Source organism: Panthera leo, chromosome B1, assembly GCF_018350215.1.
Source record: "Panthera leo isolate Ple1 chromosome B1, P.leo_Ple1_pat1.1, whole genome shotgun sequence".
NCBI classification, from domain to species: domain Eukaryota; kingdom Metazoa; phylum Chordata; class Mammalia; order Carnivora; family Felidae; genus Panthera; species Panthera leo.
In genome coordinates this window covers 83,068,946-83,088,731 of record NC_056682.1, presented here as the reverse complement: position 1 = coordinate 83,088,731, position 19,786 = coordinate 83,068,946, and the positions used below count along the sequence as shown (strand labels likewise).

Sequence of the window (19,786 nt, the reverse complement as noted above, 5' to 3'; positions counted from 1 at the left end):
CTAGAAGATTTATTTACATCTTTGTAATATCTTTTATGTCTCTACTTAAATGATGTCATCTCTCTATCTTCTTGAACATATAGGATATAGTTTTAATAACTTCTATTTTTATCAACTAATTTTATCATCTGCGTCATCTCTGGGTTGGCTTCAGTTGATTTGTCTCTTCATTTTGGGTGATATTTACCTGTTTCTTTGTAATTTCTGATTGGATGTCAAACACTGCAAATTATATCTTGTTGAGTATTGGATATTTTTGTTTACATATAAATATATTGAACTCTTATTTGGGACATAGTTAAGTTACTTATAAACAGTTTGATTCCATAGAGTCTTGCTATTAAATTTTCTTAGACAAGACCAGAGCAGCATTTGGTGTAGTCTAATTTTGCCCCACTATTGAGACAAAATCCTTCAGAGTACCCTATAGCCCTGTGAATTACGATGTTTTTCTCTCTGGATGAATAGGAACTCTTTCTACTGTATGTGACTCCCTGGTGATTTTTCCCTGTAATCTTTTCCAGTGGTTCTTTCCCTAGTGTCAGTTACTTTCTTCACCTGTACCTGCTGATCAGTGTGCAGCTGAAGACTTGACAGGACTACTTGAGTAGGGGATCTCCAGGGCTCTCTCTCCCTGTAGCTATCTCCTGTCTAGTGCTCTGTCCTGTAAGTTCTAACCATATTAGTCTCCTCAAATGCCTAGATCCATCTTCTCAACTCAGACAGAATGCAAGCTCCCAGTGCTGTGAACTAGAAAGTATCTGCAGACAGTAAGCCAGGGCCATTGTAATAATCACCTTGTTTGTTTCCTGCCTCCATGTATTACTGTCCTTCAATGTTCGAGGTCCAATGTCATGAAAATTGTTGTTTCATATATTTTGTTCTCTTGTTAAAAAGTTGTTTCAGTACGGTAGGTAAATCTAGTCTCCTTTACGCAATCTTGTTTAGAAGCTGGAGTTTTGAATTGCCTATCATCTTCTTACTGGTTCTGAGGGTGTTTCATATATTCTGAATACAGGCTCTATGGCAAATAGAAGCAATCAAATGTCTTCTTCCATCCCGTCACTTGTTTTTATATTCCCTTAAACAGGGTTTTGATGAAGAGATGTTCTCAGTTTTGATGTTGCCCAATATATAACTTTTTTAATTTTAGGATTAGTGTTTTCTGTTTCTGTTGACCTATTCCAAAATCAAAAAGATAGATTTTTGTTTTTGTTTTGAAACATTCTGGGTTTTTTTCACTTTAATTTTTAAACCCACAAATCATCTGGCATTGATTTGTGCATATGTTGTGAGATAGGGGTCAAGATTTTTTTTTTCCATATGAATGTCCAGCTGACCCAGGACCACTTATTGAAAAGCCTATCATTTCCCCACTGTACTGTACAATCAACTTTTGTCATCAATTTAATGACTATATGCATGGGTCTGTTTCTTGACTGTCTGTACACACAGTTTTTATCTCAGTCTGATAAGTAGCACTGTTATGAAGCAATCATTTGATAATTTTCAGTTTAAAAGAAAACTGAGTTGGGAGTGCCTAGCTGGCTCAGTCAGTAGGGCATGCTACTCTTGATCTCAGGGTTGTGAGTTTGAGCCCCATGTTGGGCATTGAGCTTAATTAAGATAATAATAATAATAATAATAATAATAATAATAATAATTTAAGAAAAGAAGAAAAATAAAAGAAAATTTAGTTTTCTTAAGTATATATAACTTTGACTTAGTAGAATATTGTTGCTCATCCAAAATACAATTTTAACTCAAGATGTGTGAAATATAATTATCATATTAAATTACTCTAGTACCATTATATGTAATGGTTTTTTATGTTACAATGACGTAAGTAATTTGGTTTACATTTTACAAAATAAATACTTTCTTTTATCCCAGTTAATAACTTACATTTTGAAGTATTAGGCTAGAGATAAAATTATATAATTCAGGCAGTTTTATCATAATCTGTTTATATTTTTCATGGCCCATAATAATTATAATTGAAATATTCTAAAAACAAACAATATTTTATTCCTTTGTCAAAAGACTGTTTTCTCATTATATCTGTGTAAATCTTATTCCAAGGATATTTTCATTCCAAGATTATTTAAATAGAACTTCCTTAGAAACGCTTAGGTGTATGAAACTTTCAACTTTTAAAGTTGAGGTTTAAGTGATTTGTTAATCAAAAAATATTACATGTCTTTTTTTTAACTTGAAAACTTCCAATTATAAATTTTTGTCATAGAGAAATCATCAAATATACATAAGATAAATGGAAGAATTTTAAAAGAAAAAAATCCACCTTTGGATAATGATACAAAGCATGGTTTGTCACTTTTTGGAGTCTGGTTATTCAGGAGACAACGTCTACCTGTCTTAGTCCATTTGCACTGCTATAACAAAAATACCTTAAAGTGGGTGGCTTATAAATAACAGAAATTTATTTCTCACAGTCCTGGAGGCTGGAGAGTCAAATATCTAGGCACCAGCTGATCTGGTATCTAGAAAGGGTCCTATTTCTGGATCATAGTTGACGCCTTCCTGCTGGGTCCTCGTACGGTAGAAGGTGGTAAGGGAGCTTTTACTGACTTTTTATTAAAGTCACTAATCCTATTCATGAGGGCTCTGCTCTTATGCCCTAAGTACTTTCCCAAAGTCCTACCTGCTGATATCATCACCTTGAGGACTAAGATTTTAACATGTGAACTTCGAGGGCACATAAACATTCAGACCATAGCACTGCACCTTGATGCCAGCACAATCTCTTGTTACCATGTCAGTAGTGAGCAAACTTCTGGTTCACTCAGCCACCTGATGAAAGCCCTTTACTTCATCTATTCAGTAACTCACTGGACAAGCATGTGTTTGGTGTCTATTATATGCCAGCATATAATATGTCTGTTGTATGCTATGTGATAGGGGTACAAAGAAACTGAATAAACAAAATAGACACGGTCCTTTCCCTCTATAGAGTCCATTGTCTAGTGAGAAAGTAATTATCAATAAAATAACCTCAGAAACAGATGCAAAATGACAACTGCCATATTTATTCAGAAGGAGAAGACAATTAATAGCGAGGCAAGAGGGTAGAATAGGGAATGTAACTGAACCAAGTTACCAGAAAAAGTTTCCCTGTGGGAGAAGTGGGTGACCTGAGATCTGAAGGATGGGCAAGAATTAACCAGCCCCAATAAAACTAAATGAAAGTCACACAAGGGGGATGGTGGCATGCCAGGCATTGGAATAGCAAGAAAATAGGCCTTGTTGGAGGAAGGGAGAAGGGTGTATTTGCAGAACTGGAGGAAGGCTGAGTGATTTGGCACAGAAGGAGATAGGACAGTGGTACAAGATGAGGCTGGATACCTGTGGAGGGGAGAGGCCATACACATCTGTAGGCCATGTTAAAGAGTTTTGGTTTATCCTGTGATCAATGGGCTATCAGTGAAGTGATTGTATTTGTGTTTTATAACAATTACTCTGGCTAAAAAGTGGAGAATCTACTGATCAGGGTAAATAAAATGTGGATACATTAAGAACATGACTAAAAGTCCAAGTGAGAGATGAAGTAGTTTTAAAAAGAGTGGTAGTACAGAAATGGATGAAATGGGAAATTATTCCACAGGAAGCTCACCTACATTTGGTAGTGGGCTGGTGATGGAAGGTGAGAGATGTAAGGAATGACTCCAGGAGAAAAGGAAGGAATCGGAAAAGGACTGGATTTAGTGAGAGCTGGGAGCAGATCAGGATTTTTATTTTGTTGATTCTGTGGAGCCAAGTGGCATATAAAGATGGCAGTTAGATTCACAGAATGGTCTTTCAGAAGGGAAAATTCGGCCGGAATAGAAATTTGCGAAGTGTCTGTGTGGAGATAAAGACACAGATACCACCACACAAGAGGAAGCATAGAATGAAAAGAGAGGTGAGCTGGACTTTAGAATGCCAAGAGGGAGTAGAAGAAGAGCGTGCAGAGAGATCTAAGATGCAGCAAGGAGACAGGAAGGTTCAAAGCTGCAGTGTCTCAGGGAACAGGGGTACTGAGAGTTTTAGGAAGGGGTGATCAAGAAATATGAAGACTGAAAATTTGGTCTGAGTTAGTGATGTGGGGGGTCACTAGTGACGTTGGCAACTAAAAGAGAGAAATTGGCATGGCAGCCAGATTCAAGGAGGTTGAGGAATGATGAAAGATGAACTAGAGATAGAAACCATGGTAGCACTTAATAATAGTCTGGCTGTGAGAGAAGAGAGAAGAGCTGGTACCTGAAAAGAAACATAAAATGTAGGTTTTTCACATCGTTTTCTTTTTAATATCTATCTATCTATCTATCTATCTATCTATCATCTATCTTGAGAGAGAGATAGAGTGTGAGTGGGGAAGGGGCAAAGAGGGAAAGAGAGAATCCCAAGGAGGCTCTGTGCTGTAAGCTTACAGCACAGAGCCCAATGAGGGGCTCGAACCCACGAACCATGAGATTGTGACCTGAGCCGAAATCAAGAGTCGGAAGCTTAACTGACTGAGCCACCAAGGTGCCCCTCACCTTGTTTTGTTTTAACAGAAGAGATATAGGTTTAAAATGCAATGGATAATTTAACTTGGTGATCAATTAAAACTGAAGAGAACTGCAGTCTATTGCCTGTAATCCTTTTGTCACCTACAATGCAGCCAATTCTTATTTTAATTAGATGGTAGTTTATTCAGAAGAATAATGCTAACATTAGGGAAGAATTAAATAATCTGCAATTGCATGTTATCAGCAATTTCATATAAGATTCCCCTCACAATACCTATTTTAAAAGGCATTATAATAATGGTTCATTTCCATTTTAAAAACGGTAGTGCGTCTTAATGTACACCTGATCAGATCATGATCACATAAAGCAAACTTTGGCAAACTATGGCCCGTTTGCCAAATCCAGCTGACCACTTGCTTTTGTAAATCAAGTTTTATTGGAATACATACATACACAAAAGGTGATGGAAAGGACTGCATTGAGTGTATTTAGATAAAGAAAGAAGAGATCATTTATAGGGTGAGGTTCTTGAGAAGGTGCAGTGGGATGAAATCCAAAGCATAAGTGGAGGGATTGGCCTCTCGTAGGAAGAAAGTGATGTTCTCTGTTTTCCATAGGAAGAAGGGAGAGTAGGAGGAGTGAAGATAGTATGCAGGTTTGCATATTTAATGGCTACAGGTTGAAGAAGTTTCCATCTAAGCACTCTGGCCTTCTGAGGATGCTGTAAGAAAGATCTTCTTCAGTTGATGGGGGAAGGTAGGGGGGGTTGGAAACTTGAGAAGTCTGAAGAAGGTTTAAGAGTTATTGCAAGCATTATTTATAATAGCCAAAGAGTAGAAACAATCCAAATGCCCATCAACTGATAAATGGATAAGCAAAATATGGTATATCTATACAATGGAATATTATTTGATAATAGAAAGGAATGAGGTACTGATATACGCTACAACATGGATAAACCTTGAACACATTATGCTAATTGAAAGAAACCAGTCACAAAAGGCCACTTATTGTATTAGTCCATTTATGTAAATGTCCAAAAGAAGCCAACAGAAAGATTAAGTGGTTGTCGGGGGGGGGGGGTGGTATGGGGAGTAACTACTAGTGGGAATTTCTTTGCTAATGGGGTTTATTTTGGGGGCACTGAAATATTCTGAAATAAGTGATAAGGTTGAAGAGTTTTGTAAGTATATTAAAAATCACTGAATTGTGTACTTCAAAAATGTGAATTTTATGGTATGTGAATTGTATCTGAATAAAGCTGTTTTTTTTTTAAGACAAGTTATTGCAGAGGGTAGGCTAGTGCACTATCCAGTTAAAGAAAGTAGGACTTCTAGGTAGCAGGGACATCCATAACACTAATGTAACTTCAGCACTGGGCCACTCATTTTACAGGCTCCCGTGAGAGCAGGGAGCTGCTGGGAGAGGTGGAGTGTCCTAGTCAGGAGGGAAAGCCAGGATGCATTCAGGAATCAAATCTGTGTAAGGATTCTGGTAAATCATTACAGAGCTCTCAAAAGAAAGGCTTCTGTATCTCCATGGCTCCAGTAATATGTTTGAGATTTATTTTTTCATTCCAAATACATATTCATCCTAATTTTAAATTTGTTATTGTATATTCTATTCCTTTAAAAGAACTCCCCAAACCATAAAAGCTACAGGGCCCAGAAAACTAAGATCTGCCCCTGCAGATAGTTGAGGATCTACTTGAGGTCTTTGGACATGAATTTATAGAGATGCCACTTATCCTGTTGGGTGATTCTCTCCAACAGCACTTGGTTGCTTGGGTGCAGAAGAAAGTAGAGTTGGGCTCATCCAGAGTTGGGTTTTGGGAGTTGGGACCATGTCATTAAAAATGTGCACCATGAAATTTAAATTGGGTAAGGGAGGAAAGTGGAGAAAGGAGAGGTCTGATGGATCGTAAGAAAGAAAAAAGTATCAACAGGCTAGAAATAGACTAGAAAAGCTGTTAAGATTACATGGAAAGATCGTGAAAGGTCAAGTTGGAAGGTATGTGGTTAAAGTAGGATGCTGGAGGCGAATGACAAAGTCTATAGTGGCGATTGTTTGAGGTGATTTGAATCACAGGAAATTATATGATCATTTGCTCTAAGAAAAAGTTTAATCTGCAAGCATCTGGAACCTCACCCAGTCCAATGTCCCTCACACTTGCTTCACTGCTGCCTTCATTCAGGTCCTCAGGAGCTCCCTCTAGCCTGACGACTTGTGCACCTAGCAGTTTCTCTTTTGTGTGGAATACTGTTACTTTGCCAAGCTAACTTTACTCAACCTGAAGATTTCAGTTTAAAGTCGCTTCCTCAGGGAAGTCTATCCCTACCTAGCCATTCTCCTCCCTGGGGTAGATTCTCCTTTTATATGCCCAAATCAGTCTCTATTTTTCTTTTACCCCATTTCACACCACACATGACTGTATTGTAGAAGTTACGGGGTTTATTATCTGTAAAATGTTTTTTTCCAGGGTATTGAAGTGCAAGAGTAGGTCTGGTTTTCCTCCCTATTGTGTTCAGTCCTCAAGAACTTGTACATACTAGGATATACCATAAATATTTGTTGTATGAATGAAATTTAAGATACTTATGTATGATAATTTTTTCTAGCATACATTTTAATGTATAAAGATATAAAATGTGATTTAACAGATAATCTAAAAATGGCATACAATGTAAAAATAATGCAAATTTTCTTTCTAAAATATATGCATGAAGATGTATCTATATTCAACCTTTCCTCAACCCTTATTTGACCTCTAGAAATACAAATCTAAAACAACACCGTTGAAAATAGAGAATATACTTAAAGATTTCTTCAAACATTCTTCTCTCATAGAAATGAGATCATTGAATCCCTTATTTGAAATAAAGAAAAGATTATTTGAATTTTGAAAAGCTAAATAGTACAAGATATACTACAATTTTCCATTTAAAGGACTTTGTAACAGGAATGGATAGTGATAAATTTTCTAAAGCCAACAATTAACTACAGAACAGTGAACTAATGCATGTTAATTATAAATACTCTTGACTCTGTGTACAGACACAGTTCCAATGGGAAAAGTGAAAAACCAATTCCATGATTTATTTTCCTTTGGACTTGTGACAAAATCTGTATTCACACACTTTAAAAGAATTGCTTTGGTTTATTAGCTGCTGTAAAAATTATAATCACTGGTGTTCTAAAAAGCCCTACAATTTAAGAAAAGCAAGCCCCCTTGCTTGTTCTTTCCCTCTGCCCTCCTCATGGTTATCCCTTTTATTTTTTCATAAAACAAGTCTGATTCTCCCCTCTTCACACTATTTTACAAATCTGTCTAAATGCCCCTTCAAGGAAGACTTCCCTCTCATCCCATCTGAGTCCACCCCAGTATTCTTTCACATTACTGATTTGTTTCACATTACTGATTTGTTTCCCTCAGGGCACAACATTTATCACTATCTGTATGCCGACCCTTTGTTTAGGATCCTATGCCACCACAGGAATGCCACTTCCCTGAATGCAGGAATCTTTATCACCACCACAGCACCTAATTCTCCACTGCAATTGTACATCTTCAAAAATAGAGGAACTCCAGACTATGAGTGTCATGTTAATAAACAAATCCCTGTGTTAACTTATCTCCTAGTATTTTTAGCGCTTTTTATTTGATTATTTATATTCTGAAATTTGTTTCATAAATAAACTGGAAAAGATATTTCTACTACAGGACAATGTTAAGCTCAGGACCAGGTGTCATAATTGTAAAACACACACAAGTAGGCAAATAGAAGTAGGACATCCAGTAAGTGTCCCCGTTCTAGTCCAACATTCCAAGAGTAGATTTTAAACAAAGTCAAGTGGAAGAAACTGGCAACAAACGGAGGGAATGTGAGACTTTAAAATGTCCCATAGACAGAATCAGTCAAATACTCTGGCCACACAAGGCACTCCCACCACTCTGGCAGGCCTGCTCCCGGGACCAGCCCACGCCAGCCCGGGTAGGTACCCCTTTGTCCACCCGGCCAGGCTAGTCGCCATGGAACGCTCCCCCTGGCCCTCTCCCTCCTGTTCTCGCCCTTAAGTCTCCCGGGCCGGGATCCGCCGGGTCGCGGTCTCCCTCCAGGCTGCTTTGATTTGCAGGCTGTCAAGTGGAGAAAACCCGCCCCCCCCCCCGCCCCAACTCCCGATCTTCTGTTCCGTACAAACTCTGAACTGACATTCGACAGAGCCAACATGGCAAACCACAAACTGACGCTCGAACGTTCCTCGCTCCTCCCAGGGCCCGAGCCCCGGCGGCGCCGGCCTCGCCAAGGCCTCGGCCGCCCTCCCAGACTAGGTGCCTGCTGGGGGCTCTGGCTGCTGCCGCAGCCGGGTGGCCGAGGACCCCGCTCCAGCTTCCTGAACTACAGATCCCAGGGTGCCTCTCGGACTCCCGCTCCCTCCCTCTCTCGCTCCCTCCCTCCCTCCGTCCGCTCCCTCCGCCCCCGGCCCTTGTTGTTTTGGCTGGAAGCGCTCGGTGGAGTTTCAGAGAAAGTCTGGGCTGTAACCGGAGCCGGCCCGAACGTGGGAAGGGGAGGAGGAAAGGAAGAGGGAACGGGGAGGCCGGGAGAGGGAGGGATCGGGACCGGGGGACGGGCCGTTCTGAACCTGCCGCGCGCCCCGCGGTGGGGGAGGCGGCGCGGGAGGAGCGTGAGGGGACGGGACAGTGGGGTCCGTCCCCGGAGCCGAGCAGCCGAGTACCTCGTTCCTCCGCCGCTCCCCGCCCTCTCCGGAGGTGGCGAGAACGGACCCACCCTCCGGCGGGACCTGCGCCCTGCCCTGCGCCCGCCGCCCAGCGACGCCCCGCGCTTCGCCGCCACCCGGGCGGCTCCTTGCGTGGCCCAGGACCTGCCCTGCGCCCGCACGAAACCCTCGCGGCTTCCCTGTTTTCCTCTGTGCGCCCCCCGCGCCGCGGGGAAGTGACCCACCCTCTCCAGAGGAGCGGGAAGGAGAGGATCTCGCCGGGCGCATCGAAGCCGAGAGGGGCGAGCCAGAGTGGGCGCCACGCGGGGGCATTGTGTGTGTGTGTGTGTGTGTGTGTGTGTGTGTGTGTGTGTGTGTGTGTGTATGTGTGTGTATGTGCGCGCGTGCAACGTAGTGTCTGTTTCGGAAAGAGCTCTGGGGAGGTCCTGTTCCTAGGGGGCGGAGCGCAGGGGACCGAGGCTCGGCTCTGTGTCGGGGCACAGTGCCGCTGAGCCTGAGCGCTGCTGAGGCGGCCGGCGGGACGGTGCGCGTGGCGGCTAGGCGGGCGCACTGAAGGGAGGCCGGGGCGCCCTCGGCTTGGCGGCGACCCCTGCCCGGAGGTGCCGGCCTTGGCGGTTCTACCCGCTTCTGTTCACATCTGCGGACCCGCGCGGGAGACACTCGGACACTCAGAGCCAGCGCGCGGCGGAGCGTCCCGTCTGCCCCGGCTGCGCCTCGGAAGAGCGAGGTCCTCGCCACCGCGCCGGCGGCAGGCGTCGGCTTTGTCGGGAGCGCGCCCGCCCGCCCCTCAGCTGCCCGGCCGGGAGCCGGAGAGGCGCGCACCATGAGCGGCGGCGAAGTGGTCTGCTCGGGATGGCTCCGCAAGTCCCCCCGGAGAAGAAGTTGAAACGTTATGTAAGTAGAGCTTCGGCCGCCGCTCCGTGGGCCTCCGCGCCCGCACCCCTGCCCTGGTCGCGCGCGGGACTGGTTCTTCAGCTTAGTCCCCCATCTCTTTCCCCTCGGCCCCTTCCTCCGCAGGCTCGTGACCGAGGCTGTACACTCACGCCCTGGCTCCCTCCACTTTGCCGGCTAACTTTCTTCCTCCAGATTCCAGATGGCCTGCTTTGCGGGCCTCATCGGCCCGTGGGAGGCCCCGGGATTTCCACCTAATGCCTGCTGCGTGTTTTTATTATTCCTTGTAGCAGAGGTAAGGGGAAGAGCATTCTCCTTTCTTTATATCTGCAATTAATCACTATGGGGCTGCTGTATCCTGAATTTCCCGCAATCGGAAAACCGCTGAGGTTTTAGAGCTCAGCAGCCCTCTGGTGCGCTCTCTAGTCATACCCCTCGAGGTGCATTGCGTGCGGGAGGCTGTGGACCTGAAAAGTTGGTGTTAGAAACCAGCATCTCCGATCCGTGCCAAAGAGAAAGAAAAGTTACTACGCGCCCTGCCGTTTGCTTAGCAAGGGTTCGCATTTTCGCGGTTTTGAATCCTGGGGACCGTGGAGTTTGGCCGGAGAATCTTGGCAGTTTGCTGCGAGAGGAGGGCACTGGGGGGAGCCTGGCGGCTGGTGTTTGGGCGCGTTGGACGCGCTGTCAAGCCTCGCAGGAGGGGGGACAGCTGCGGCCAGTAGGATTTCTGTGTGTTGCGGTCCTTTTCCAGGCCACCAGGGTTACATAAACGGCATTTGTGTAATTGATACAAGATACTGATTGTGTGTTAAGCTATTTTAGCTGTTAAAAATATTCCTTGAAAGAACCAACCTTACTTTGGTGGAAATCTGTGTCCTCTTCAGGGGTCTGGAATCTTATCCCCTTCTCACCCATTGGTTCTTTTGTTGCTGCCCTTTGCAAAGGAAAGAAATGACACGTTCGTCCTGGCGTATGGAGCCAATGTTTTTCTAGTACAGTGTGTTTTCAAAAGCAAAACTTATGCCCCCTTAAATATAAATTCATTGTCAGTGACCAGCACTTCGAATGGAACTTGAATCTTGTTGAAGGATTTTTACACCTGATATTAGAGCCCAAATTAATCCTATTAGTCACTGCTTGGATGGTGGAGTGAAGTGCAATAATTAACTTCAGGGACTCGCTGGAGTTTCTGGTTCACTTTCTGTCAGCCTTTGTTATAGACAAGTAATTCTCATTTAAGGACTTGATGCCACACATCCGGAGAAAGTTCTCCAGAAATCTTGAACCCTTCCAAATCTTGTCTCCTTGTACTTACCACAGTTTGCCTGAATATTCTGGTGAAGATGCTAACTGTATTGCAAAATTTGGGGGGGGGGGATAAGTGGTTTTTTTCAGTTCGTGGTTCTAAAGAGAAGGTTGTGTATGTGTGAGAAGAGGGAGTAGGGAGAGAGGTGTATTTGAGAGGCATAGGTTAGGCAACATATAGACCTAAGTAGGTTCTAGGAGGAAGCTTAAGGACAGTACCTTTGCCTAAAAAGTAGTGATTATAGAGACTTAAGGCATTCTTTCACACGGTTGGTTTATGGCTCTCTCAAAAGATGCCTAGCACTGGACTAGGCACCAAAAGGTTAGAAAATACAGTAGGGAAGAAGCCCTGCCTTTTGCCCTGCCTTTTGGGCTTGCAATTTAATGTAAAATGACCTAGGATGAAAATCAGCCTGAAAGATTGTCTTAACAAGGACAAAGAAAATGAAAAGTCCAAATTTAAAAAATATATATTATTTTATTTGATCATCACACCGGTTTTATGAGGTAGGTGTTATCTCAGTTTTATAGATGAGAAAAGTTTCTGTATCCAGAATATGCCATGGATAGGATTTGAACCCAGATCTGCCTGACTGGGCTATATAAAAGGTTAATGACTCATCTAGTTCATTTCAAGTGGAGTGCAGACTAAATCATCTCTAAAGCTCCTTTCTGATTATAGCTTTCTAGGAGTCTATGACTATTAGTTGAGAATGCAAGGAAGAGGCGAGCTGGGGATCAGATGTGCAATGCTAAAGAAACATAAGACCCTTCAGGCAGTTTTCTGAGTCTTCGGGAAATGAGACAAGAATATGTGAAAAAGTGAGCCCACAACATAAAGTGGTTTCATGTTGTGTGCCCAAGCTGATTGTTATTTATTTTTTTAAATAGATGTTTTGAGGAACAAGCTCAGTGTAGTCTGAAACCGTGGGAATACTTTAGAGACATAGCAGGATCCCTAAGTTGTGTTTTCAACAGGGGGAAGAATATGCTTTACAGCTGGGGGGAGGTGGGGTTTTTCTTGCCTGGCTGAGCACTAGTGTTTTCTTTATACATGGCTATGGCCCAGGAAGATAGCGTGCAGGGTGCTACCAGAATTTAAGAGGTCCCTGAGGATGACCAGAATATTATAAGTTAAAGTGAGGTCGGTCTTAATATTTTAGCTGTCAGTTTGGTTGCCCAGAAGATTTTGACATTTCCAGATTTTTGATCTTTTGGCTTTGGTATTCAGTTCGGATTGTTTTTGCTAAACTAGCTTTGACCCTCAAAGACATTCATATATATATATATGCATTTCCTATGCTTGTTTTCTTTTCATGTAAAATCTTTATGAAAATAAAGGGTAAAAGGAAACATTGTTGACCATCCAGTATGCAAAATGTTGCTCGATAATGGTTTTTAATGAATGAATTTGCTGTGAAAAGATGTCTTGGATGAGTGGTACTGTAATTGTTAAACAAGACATCAGGGAGTTTGAGCATTGATTCTGTTGGGGAACTTTTGGCTCACGGAATTTTGACAGTTGTCTTGCTGTTTACAGTTTTTATAGGGTATTCAAACATTGATTAAGATGATCCTTAAGGGCTTTTATGTGGCAAAAATTGTTTTAGTTTTATCATTAAAGTCATCTCATGTTATGGCCCCGTTGCATTCCTTATACAACTCCATTTTATGTTTACTGTTTCATAGTCAACTACACAGCATTGTTGTCTTTGCACACTAGTGTGTTCATCTGATATGAAGGCTTTTCTTGAATTTCCTAAAGAGAGTAAAAGGGACATAAAAGAGGAATACTGGAGTAGTGAGTAGTTCCTCTAGCCTTTTCATCTCGTTTTACTTTTTTCTGTATTTATTTGCAAAAGAGCAAGAACCTTTGTATGTGTTTCAATTCATCCTCTGTGAATTTTTTGAAGTCTACTTAAAGTGGAGGTGAAAGTGTTCATGCTTTCTTGCAATTTTGCTACTACCGTGTTTTGGTTTTTGTCCTGTGTTGTATATTAAACAGCTGCTTTTTTACTGTAAGGACCTGAATGGAATCATTTACAGATCACCGTTACCAGGGTTACAGAGAACAAGTAAACTCTTGGTAGTATGCACTAAACAGTGATGCTCAGATTTTTTAAAAGAGTTCTTTAAAGACAAATCGGATGGTTGAAATAATGGTAGGATTTTCATCAGGACTTGAAATTTCAGCTGAGAGAAAATGTAAGTCTGAAAACAAAGGATTGATTCAAGCCAGCTGGCTATCACCATATCTCTGTAGGGGGAGCTTCCCTATGGCCTGCCTCAAGTCTGGACACTGAGTTTGTACTCCTCCATGGCCCAGCTGTCAGCATTGGGCAGGTATGCAATCTCAGCAGGAGAACCTACTTCTGAGGCTAGACCAAGGTGGCCTATTAGCTGCCAGCCAGCCTGGGAGTAAGACCTTGGCCAGTTCTTGGGTGTGTAATCTGTACCCAGCTTGGGGTCCACTCTTCTACTGTCACTTAATAGGATGGTTCTTGTCTAGAATATGCCCCTGGTTTTGGAAATGGGCCTAGAAACAGAAATAGCCTTTTCCTCCGGGTGGGCATCTGACATGTTACATGGAGGAGAGGGGCACAGACAGGCAGGCTGTCCTATTTAAGGACAGCCCAGGATCTGTGCTAAGTAAGCATTGTCTCTGCTCAATATTGTTGCTACAGCAAATGGGACTGTGATGTCTGGAAGCTCTTCTTGCACTTTTTTTTTTTTTTTTTTTTTTTTTTTTTCAATTACCAGTAACAATCAGGGGATTCTGAAGCTTTTGCTTGTAGTGACTGAAGGAACATAATTATTCTGTTGAAGGAATTTTTTTTCTGGAAAACTTCACTTTAGTAAACATTACACTCAAATTCTTAATGTTTTCTTTTTACTTTTTCTAATGTGGCAGGAACACTGTTTCTATTAACAAAGATCATCAACTACCAATTACATTAAGCCTTTATGATAGGTAATAATAGTTCATTCTCTGATTGTGCCTGGACTTAATGATGAGTACAAAATTCTCCATGTAAAACTTGCTGGATTCCTAAGTCTGATTGTTGTCTTTTGGGATTCAAAATAACCATTAGGAAGTTCTATCAGTTTGGAGGGTGGTTTTAGAGTTCTTTGTTAAAAATTGGTTTTTAAATTTTTTAAAAAGATCATCTTTGGACAAAATAGTAATACGACAAGAGTTACACTTGGATAATCTGGTTGCCAGCTGACTTGGTTATTTCTGTGTGTTTTGTCATTGAGTCTGCTTTAAAAATAAGAAGATATAAAATGACAAAGCACTTTTTATGACTAAATAAAATTCCATATTTTGTAGTCAACATAAAAAATATGTAGATAGGTCTTGATAATTTGCAGATTGAGGAAGTTTAAGAGGTGATTGATTCAGAACAATAAGTGTCATTACTCCTAATTTTCTTACAGAAGCTAACACAGGAGAAGGGACAATACAGCAGGTGGACTACTGCTTTATTTTTTTATGAGTTTGGGGTAAATTGTGCTGCTGTGGAAGGAACTCTGGACTGAGTGTCAGGACCCAGGATTCGACTTGACTTTGCCATTATCCACCTGATACTTTGACCATTCTGACCCTCAGTTTCCTCATCTGTAAAATGGAGAAATGTTGTAAAAATCTAGATTCTAAACTCTTGTGGCTTAACATTCCTTAGATATTTGCTTGGAAATGAGAGGCAGAGTGGGGAGCTTCTCATTAGGCCTCTGTTTTTGGGAAATAAATTTTAATTTCTTGTTCATCTTAAATAGTTTAGTGGATATATTAGGAACTGCCTAAGCAGAGTTCTTTAGGGACCCTCCAGCATTTGCTTTAACAGAACACAGGCTTACTGAACACAGGCCTGCTGCATCCTGCTGTGGGTGCCTCAGTTGTGACCCTAGCACCCAGAGCAGTGCCTGGCTCAGAATAGAAGAGCAACAAGTACCTGTTGACTGAATAAACAGGTATTTCTGGAGCTTTTGTAATGTGTCTTGTGTGGAATACAATGGACGGAAAGGCCCACTCCCTGCCCTCAAGGAGTTTCTAATCTATTTGTGAAGACAAGCTGTAAATGCACCTACATTTAAATCATTTTCCAAGACATATGTTATAAGGCCATATATGATTACTTGCCAGATGAATGATTCAGATAATAATTGCTTAAGAGTTCAGACTGGGAGGGAATGGAAGGGGGCTGCCAGGGAAGATTTCACAGATGAATTTTTAGGCTCTGTTCTTGGAAGAACAGAGGTACTTACTGTTGGCAAAAATAGCAAATCCTAAGGGAAGCCTGGCTTTAAAGGAAGAACGAAGACTTTGTGTTGATTTTAGACCTCCTAGTTAAGGGACGGCTTTCCGAACACCTCAGTTTCAAGCATGGAGTTTGGATGTCAGCTGTAACATCTAGTTTGAGAAGTTTCTGTTTCTGCCATGACCTAATGCTTCTGATGGGATCCTGACCGCAAGTGAATTTTATGTGTCAGACTAGAAACAAACAAAACAACTCCTTTGGTCACCTGAGCTTATTCAAATTCAAGGGCTATGTGTTATTTAAGATTTCTTTATGTCTGTTTTGAGCTAAATAATTCATTCTGGCAAGCGTTTAGTTTACAACAGAGAGGGAGCATGTTCTGGTGGGAGGGAGAATAAAAGAGCCTTTGATTCGTTTGCTCCTGAGTTCCAGCAGGAGGGCCAGTGCTGCCTTGGGCTAGTGTCTTATTTTGGACTTTGGAAGCCATCTTAGCCCAGCTGTGTGAGTGCCAGCTAGTGTTGGAGGAAAGAGAAGAACGCCACTGGGTCTCATTAAACCCCCTCTGACTGTTGATGGAAGGGGTTCTCTCATTTCACATTCCTCAAATTAACATGGTGGCTAATTTCCACCAACTTAGAGCTTCATCAGAATTTGCCATTTGAACTTTGGCTTGAAAGTCACAACGTTTCTGTGTGACTCCTATTATCTCTGTGTGTGGATTTGAGTACAGGAAACTTATCAAGTCACAGGTCTTTTTTTTCCTCCCCTCTTTGGCTACAAGCACAAATGAAATTAGCATTCTTTTCTTCTTTAGATTACTCCTGGGGAAAAGTGGTTCTTTGTACCGTGCATTTCCACATCCATTAAATAAGTAGCGTCTTCAGTTGCCAACTAGATGGCTGGGGAGTCTTACTGAATAGTAGGTGGCAGTTCAGGCCTGTGGAATTACTGGGAAAAGTCACTTTAGGAACTGGGCGTTTTTGACCATTCCAGGCTTGTACGCGTGAGCACCTTAATACAAGAATAACTGGACTGGAAAAGAGAGTCTTTTATATTTTAAGCAGTTCTTTTATTCATATGCGCAAAATTCTCCTTAACTAAGGGAAGAATTCTCACTGTTAAATGCATATGAAGTAGAACCCAGCAGCTTTTGACTGTGTGATAGCCTGCTTTGTAAAAAATAGTTAACACGGTGCACCGAAATACATGTTTGGTTGTTATCTCTGTTACATTAGCTCTTGAAGCATTCTGATTACAACTTGTAGCTGCCAAGCCCTGTCCTGCAGTATTTATCTGGAACAAAAATTTTCCATGTGGTTGTTTTTAGCAGAGCTGCTATATGCAAACTGCACATGAAGATGTAAGTTGCAAAGAAATAGAGCTTCCAGAAGAGGAAATGTGAGTTATCTTAAATTTTTTCATTTAATATTCTTTCCTTTATGTGTATTTCAGAAATTTTTATTATCTTTCTAAACTGAGGTTTTTTTTTTTTTTTTTTTTGTTTTGTTTTTTTTTTTTATCTTGGAAAGAATGCCAAGTTCACCACGAGTTTTTCTTATGGTGGTGTTTCTTTTTCTTTCTCAGCTTTTTACTTTGAATTCATACTTGGCCTAAAAAATTCCTGTGTATTCAAAAAGAAAAAAAAAATATACTAAAAGGAAAAAAAACAAATGGGTACATTGTTCCATGAATTAAAAACAATATACAAGAGAGTCCAAACATGAGTCCAAACATTTCTTTTCAATGTAAAAATCTTAGGTCATTTTTTTTTTTTTTAAAGGAAGAAAAACACTAAACTGTGCTTTAACTATCCTGTTCATTGTTTTTCTTTTCCCTTTTTAATTTTTCTTTGACTCATGTAGTTGAAATTGTTTTGAACATAGTTTTATATGTTCTTTAAGAATGGCACTCATGGAAAAAGAAAACATCAAAATTCCACTTTACGTTTCAAGAGAAAAGTGAGAGGAAGGCATCCATCCTGTGGTCTGAAGAGGGGAAAAATTGTCCTTTAGCGCCAAGGCTTTGTACATTACTTTCCTGTTGCTTGGTTGAGTTCAATATTTGTTGGTATTGTCCAGAGATATTTAGCTATTATACATGAAATAAGCAGGTAAATATAATATTGATCAAGAGGTTTGCTTTTGTGAAATGAAGACGTAGGACAGTAGCTATCAGGAGAAGGTTGAGAATTCTGTTGTTGTTTTTATTTTTGTTTTGTTTTTAGTTTATTTTTATTTATTTTTTTAGTAATCTCCAAACCCATTGTGAGGCTCAAACTCATAACCCCGAGATCGGGAGTCGCATGCTCCACCAACTGAGCCAGCTAGGCGTGCCCGTTTATTTTTGTTTTTAATACATCAATTAGCCAGTTGCCGTAATATTTTATTTGCTAACTTTTTTTTAAGTGGGAGAAAGGTAAAGGCACTCTTTGTCCTGTGGTTCTCTATCTAACCTCTTGCTCTTTTCCTCTTTGTTTTCACTTCTTTCTCTCTAATATAAGCCCCGCCACCAGTATCAGAGAGTATTTGTGTTAGAATCTTTACACACACATTCTTTTATCTTTTCTCTAAAAGTGGGAAGTTATTTCTGTCCCTGTACCCTGGTAATCAAGACTGGGAATAATAATGTTCAACCCAGCACGCAGATTGTTTTTCTCTCCTGAAATGCAGTTTTTAGTTACTACTGTATTGGGAAATGTGGTCAGGCCACTTTCCGAGTAGCAGATCTCCTCCCTGAGATGACTACCTGATGAAAGAATTAAGTACCTGGTGTGCTTTCTCAACTCCAGTCCATCACACATTCCCTTTAGTGCCTTGGCCAGAGTCAGAGCAGCCAGGATGAAAGTGCTTCTGGTGGAGGGATGACCATTTGATTAGTGGGAGAGGAGTTTTAATGTTGCACTCTTGAAAGAGAAACACGGTAAAATGCTCCCTCCAGTGTTTTGAATTCCAGTGGTGTTAGGTAGAACATGAAAAGGAACGATAACCTCATTCAGTTAAGGAGGTATTATTTGAACCCCCTTCCCTCTGGCAAAGTTATAATTGACCCTGAAGTTGTGTAGGAGTATTAAATTTTACAAGTTCTCCCTGACAGTTTCAGGTTTAAATATTTGAAGTGTTGAGAAAAGGTAAAAGGAAATACTGAACTGGTAAGAATGCAAACTATTTGGGAAGGTAATTTGATCCTAGTGATGCTGTTACATAAAACCAAAGCCTTCTGAGTAATCTTCATTTGGTATATAGGTCATTTATCTCCAAAAAACAGGCTGCAAAATTAAATTGGTGCTGTTGAACGGTATTCCTTTTTTTCTTTTTCTTCACTTAAGTAAATAGTCGAAACAGGAAAAGAAAGCCTAATATATTTAATATATTTTTTAGATGCTTTTCATAATGACCACAGTATACACAGTCGAAGGTGTGTACACATGATCTGCTTACAAAGAAAATTATGCCTTCATTTATCATTTTTTAGTGTTTGTGATAGGATATTAATTTCAAGAGGACAAAGATGGCATTTGTTCTGTGTCTAAATGTACAATGTGATCCTTTGCATAATCTCTTGAGCAGCATGACCAAATAATTACAGAATTTTAAACCTAAATTTATAAATCATCTAGTTGGTTGTTTCTCAACCTTTCTAACCCATTTCTCTTTCATGTATTGTTTGGATGTCCTTTGGCTTTTAATACAAAAGATTTGGATTTCTGTGATTACCAAAGCAATAGCTATATTTCATAAATCTCCTTCTTCCCTAGTCAAGAACCCAACCTCTTCATTTTACAGGGAGTGAAAAATTAGCCTTTGGGAGACTAATTGATTTGTCCCAGGTCATACATGTTTACCAACTGTTAAGGCAGAGCCAGATCTCTCACCTCTTGGGTCACATCCTTCAGTCACTGAGGGAATACCCACTATGAACAAGGTACTGTGAAGAATTCAGAGGTGGACCAAGAAGGCACTGTCTTCATTTTTTGGGAGTTTATATGCTACATAGGATGCACTCAGTATTGCTAATTATATTATGATCAGTGATGTTTGAGGCAAGACTCCAGAAGAATCTAGCAGAAGGAGGTAAACTCAGGGGCA

At 41.0% G+C, this 19,786-nt stretch overlaps 1 protein-coding gene across 1 annotated transcript in view; it reads left to right on the top strand.

The window, feature by feature from the left end:
- The first annotated feature begins 10,069 nt into the window (after positions 1 to 10,069).
- Positions 10,070 to 19,786, top strand: part of GAB1 (GRB2 associated binding protein 1) — a 122,610-nt gene continuing 112,893 nt past the window's right edge. Inside the window, 2 exon segments of the mRNA XM_042935407.1 lie at positions 10,070 to 10,109; positions 10,112 to 10,140. Coding sequence (XP_042791341.1) covers positions 10,070 to 10,109; positions 10,112 to 10,140 — 69 coding nt within the window.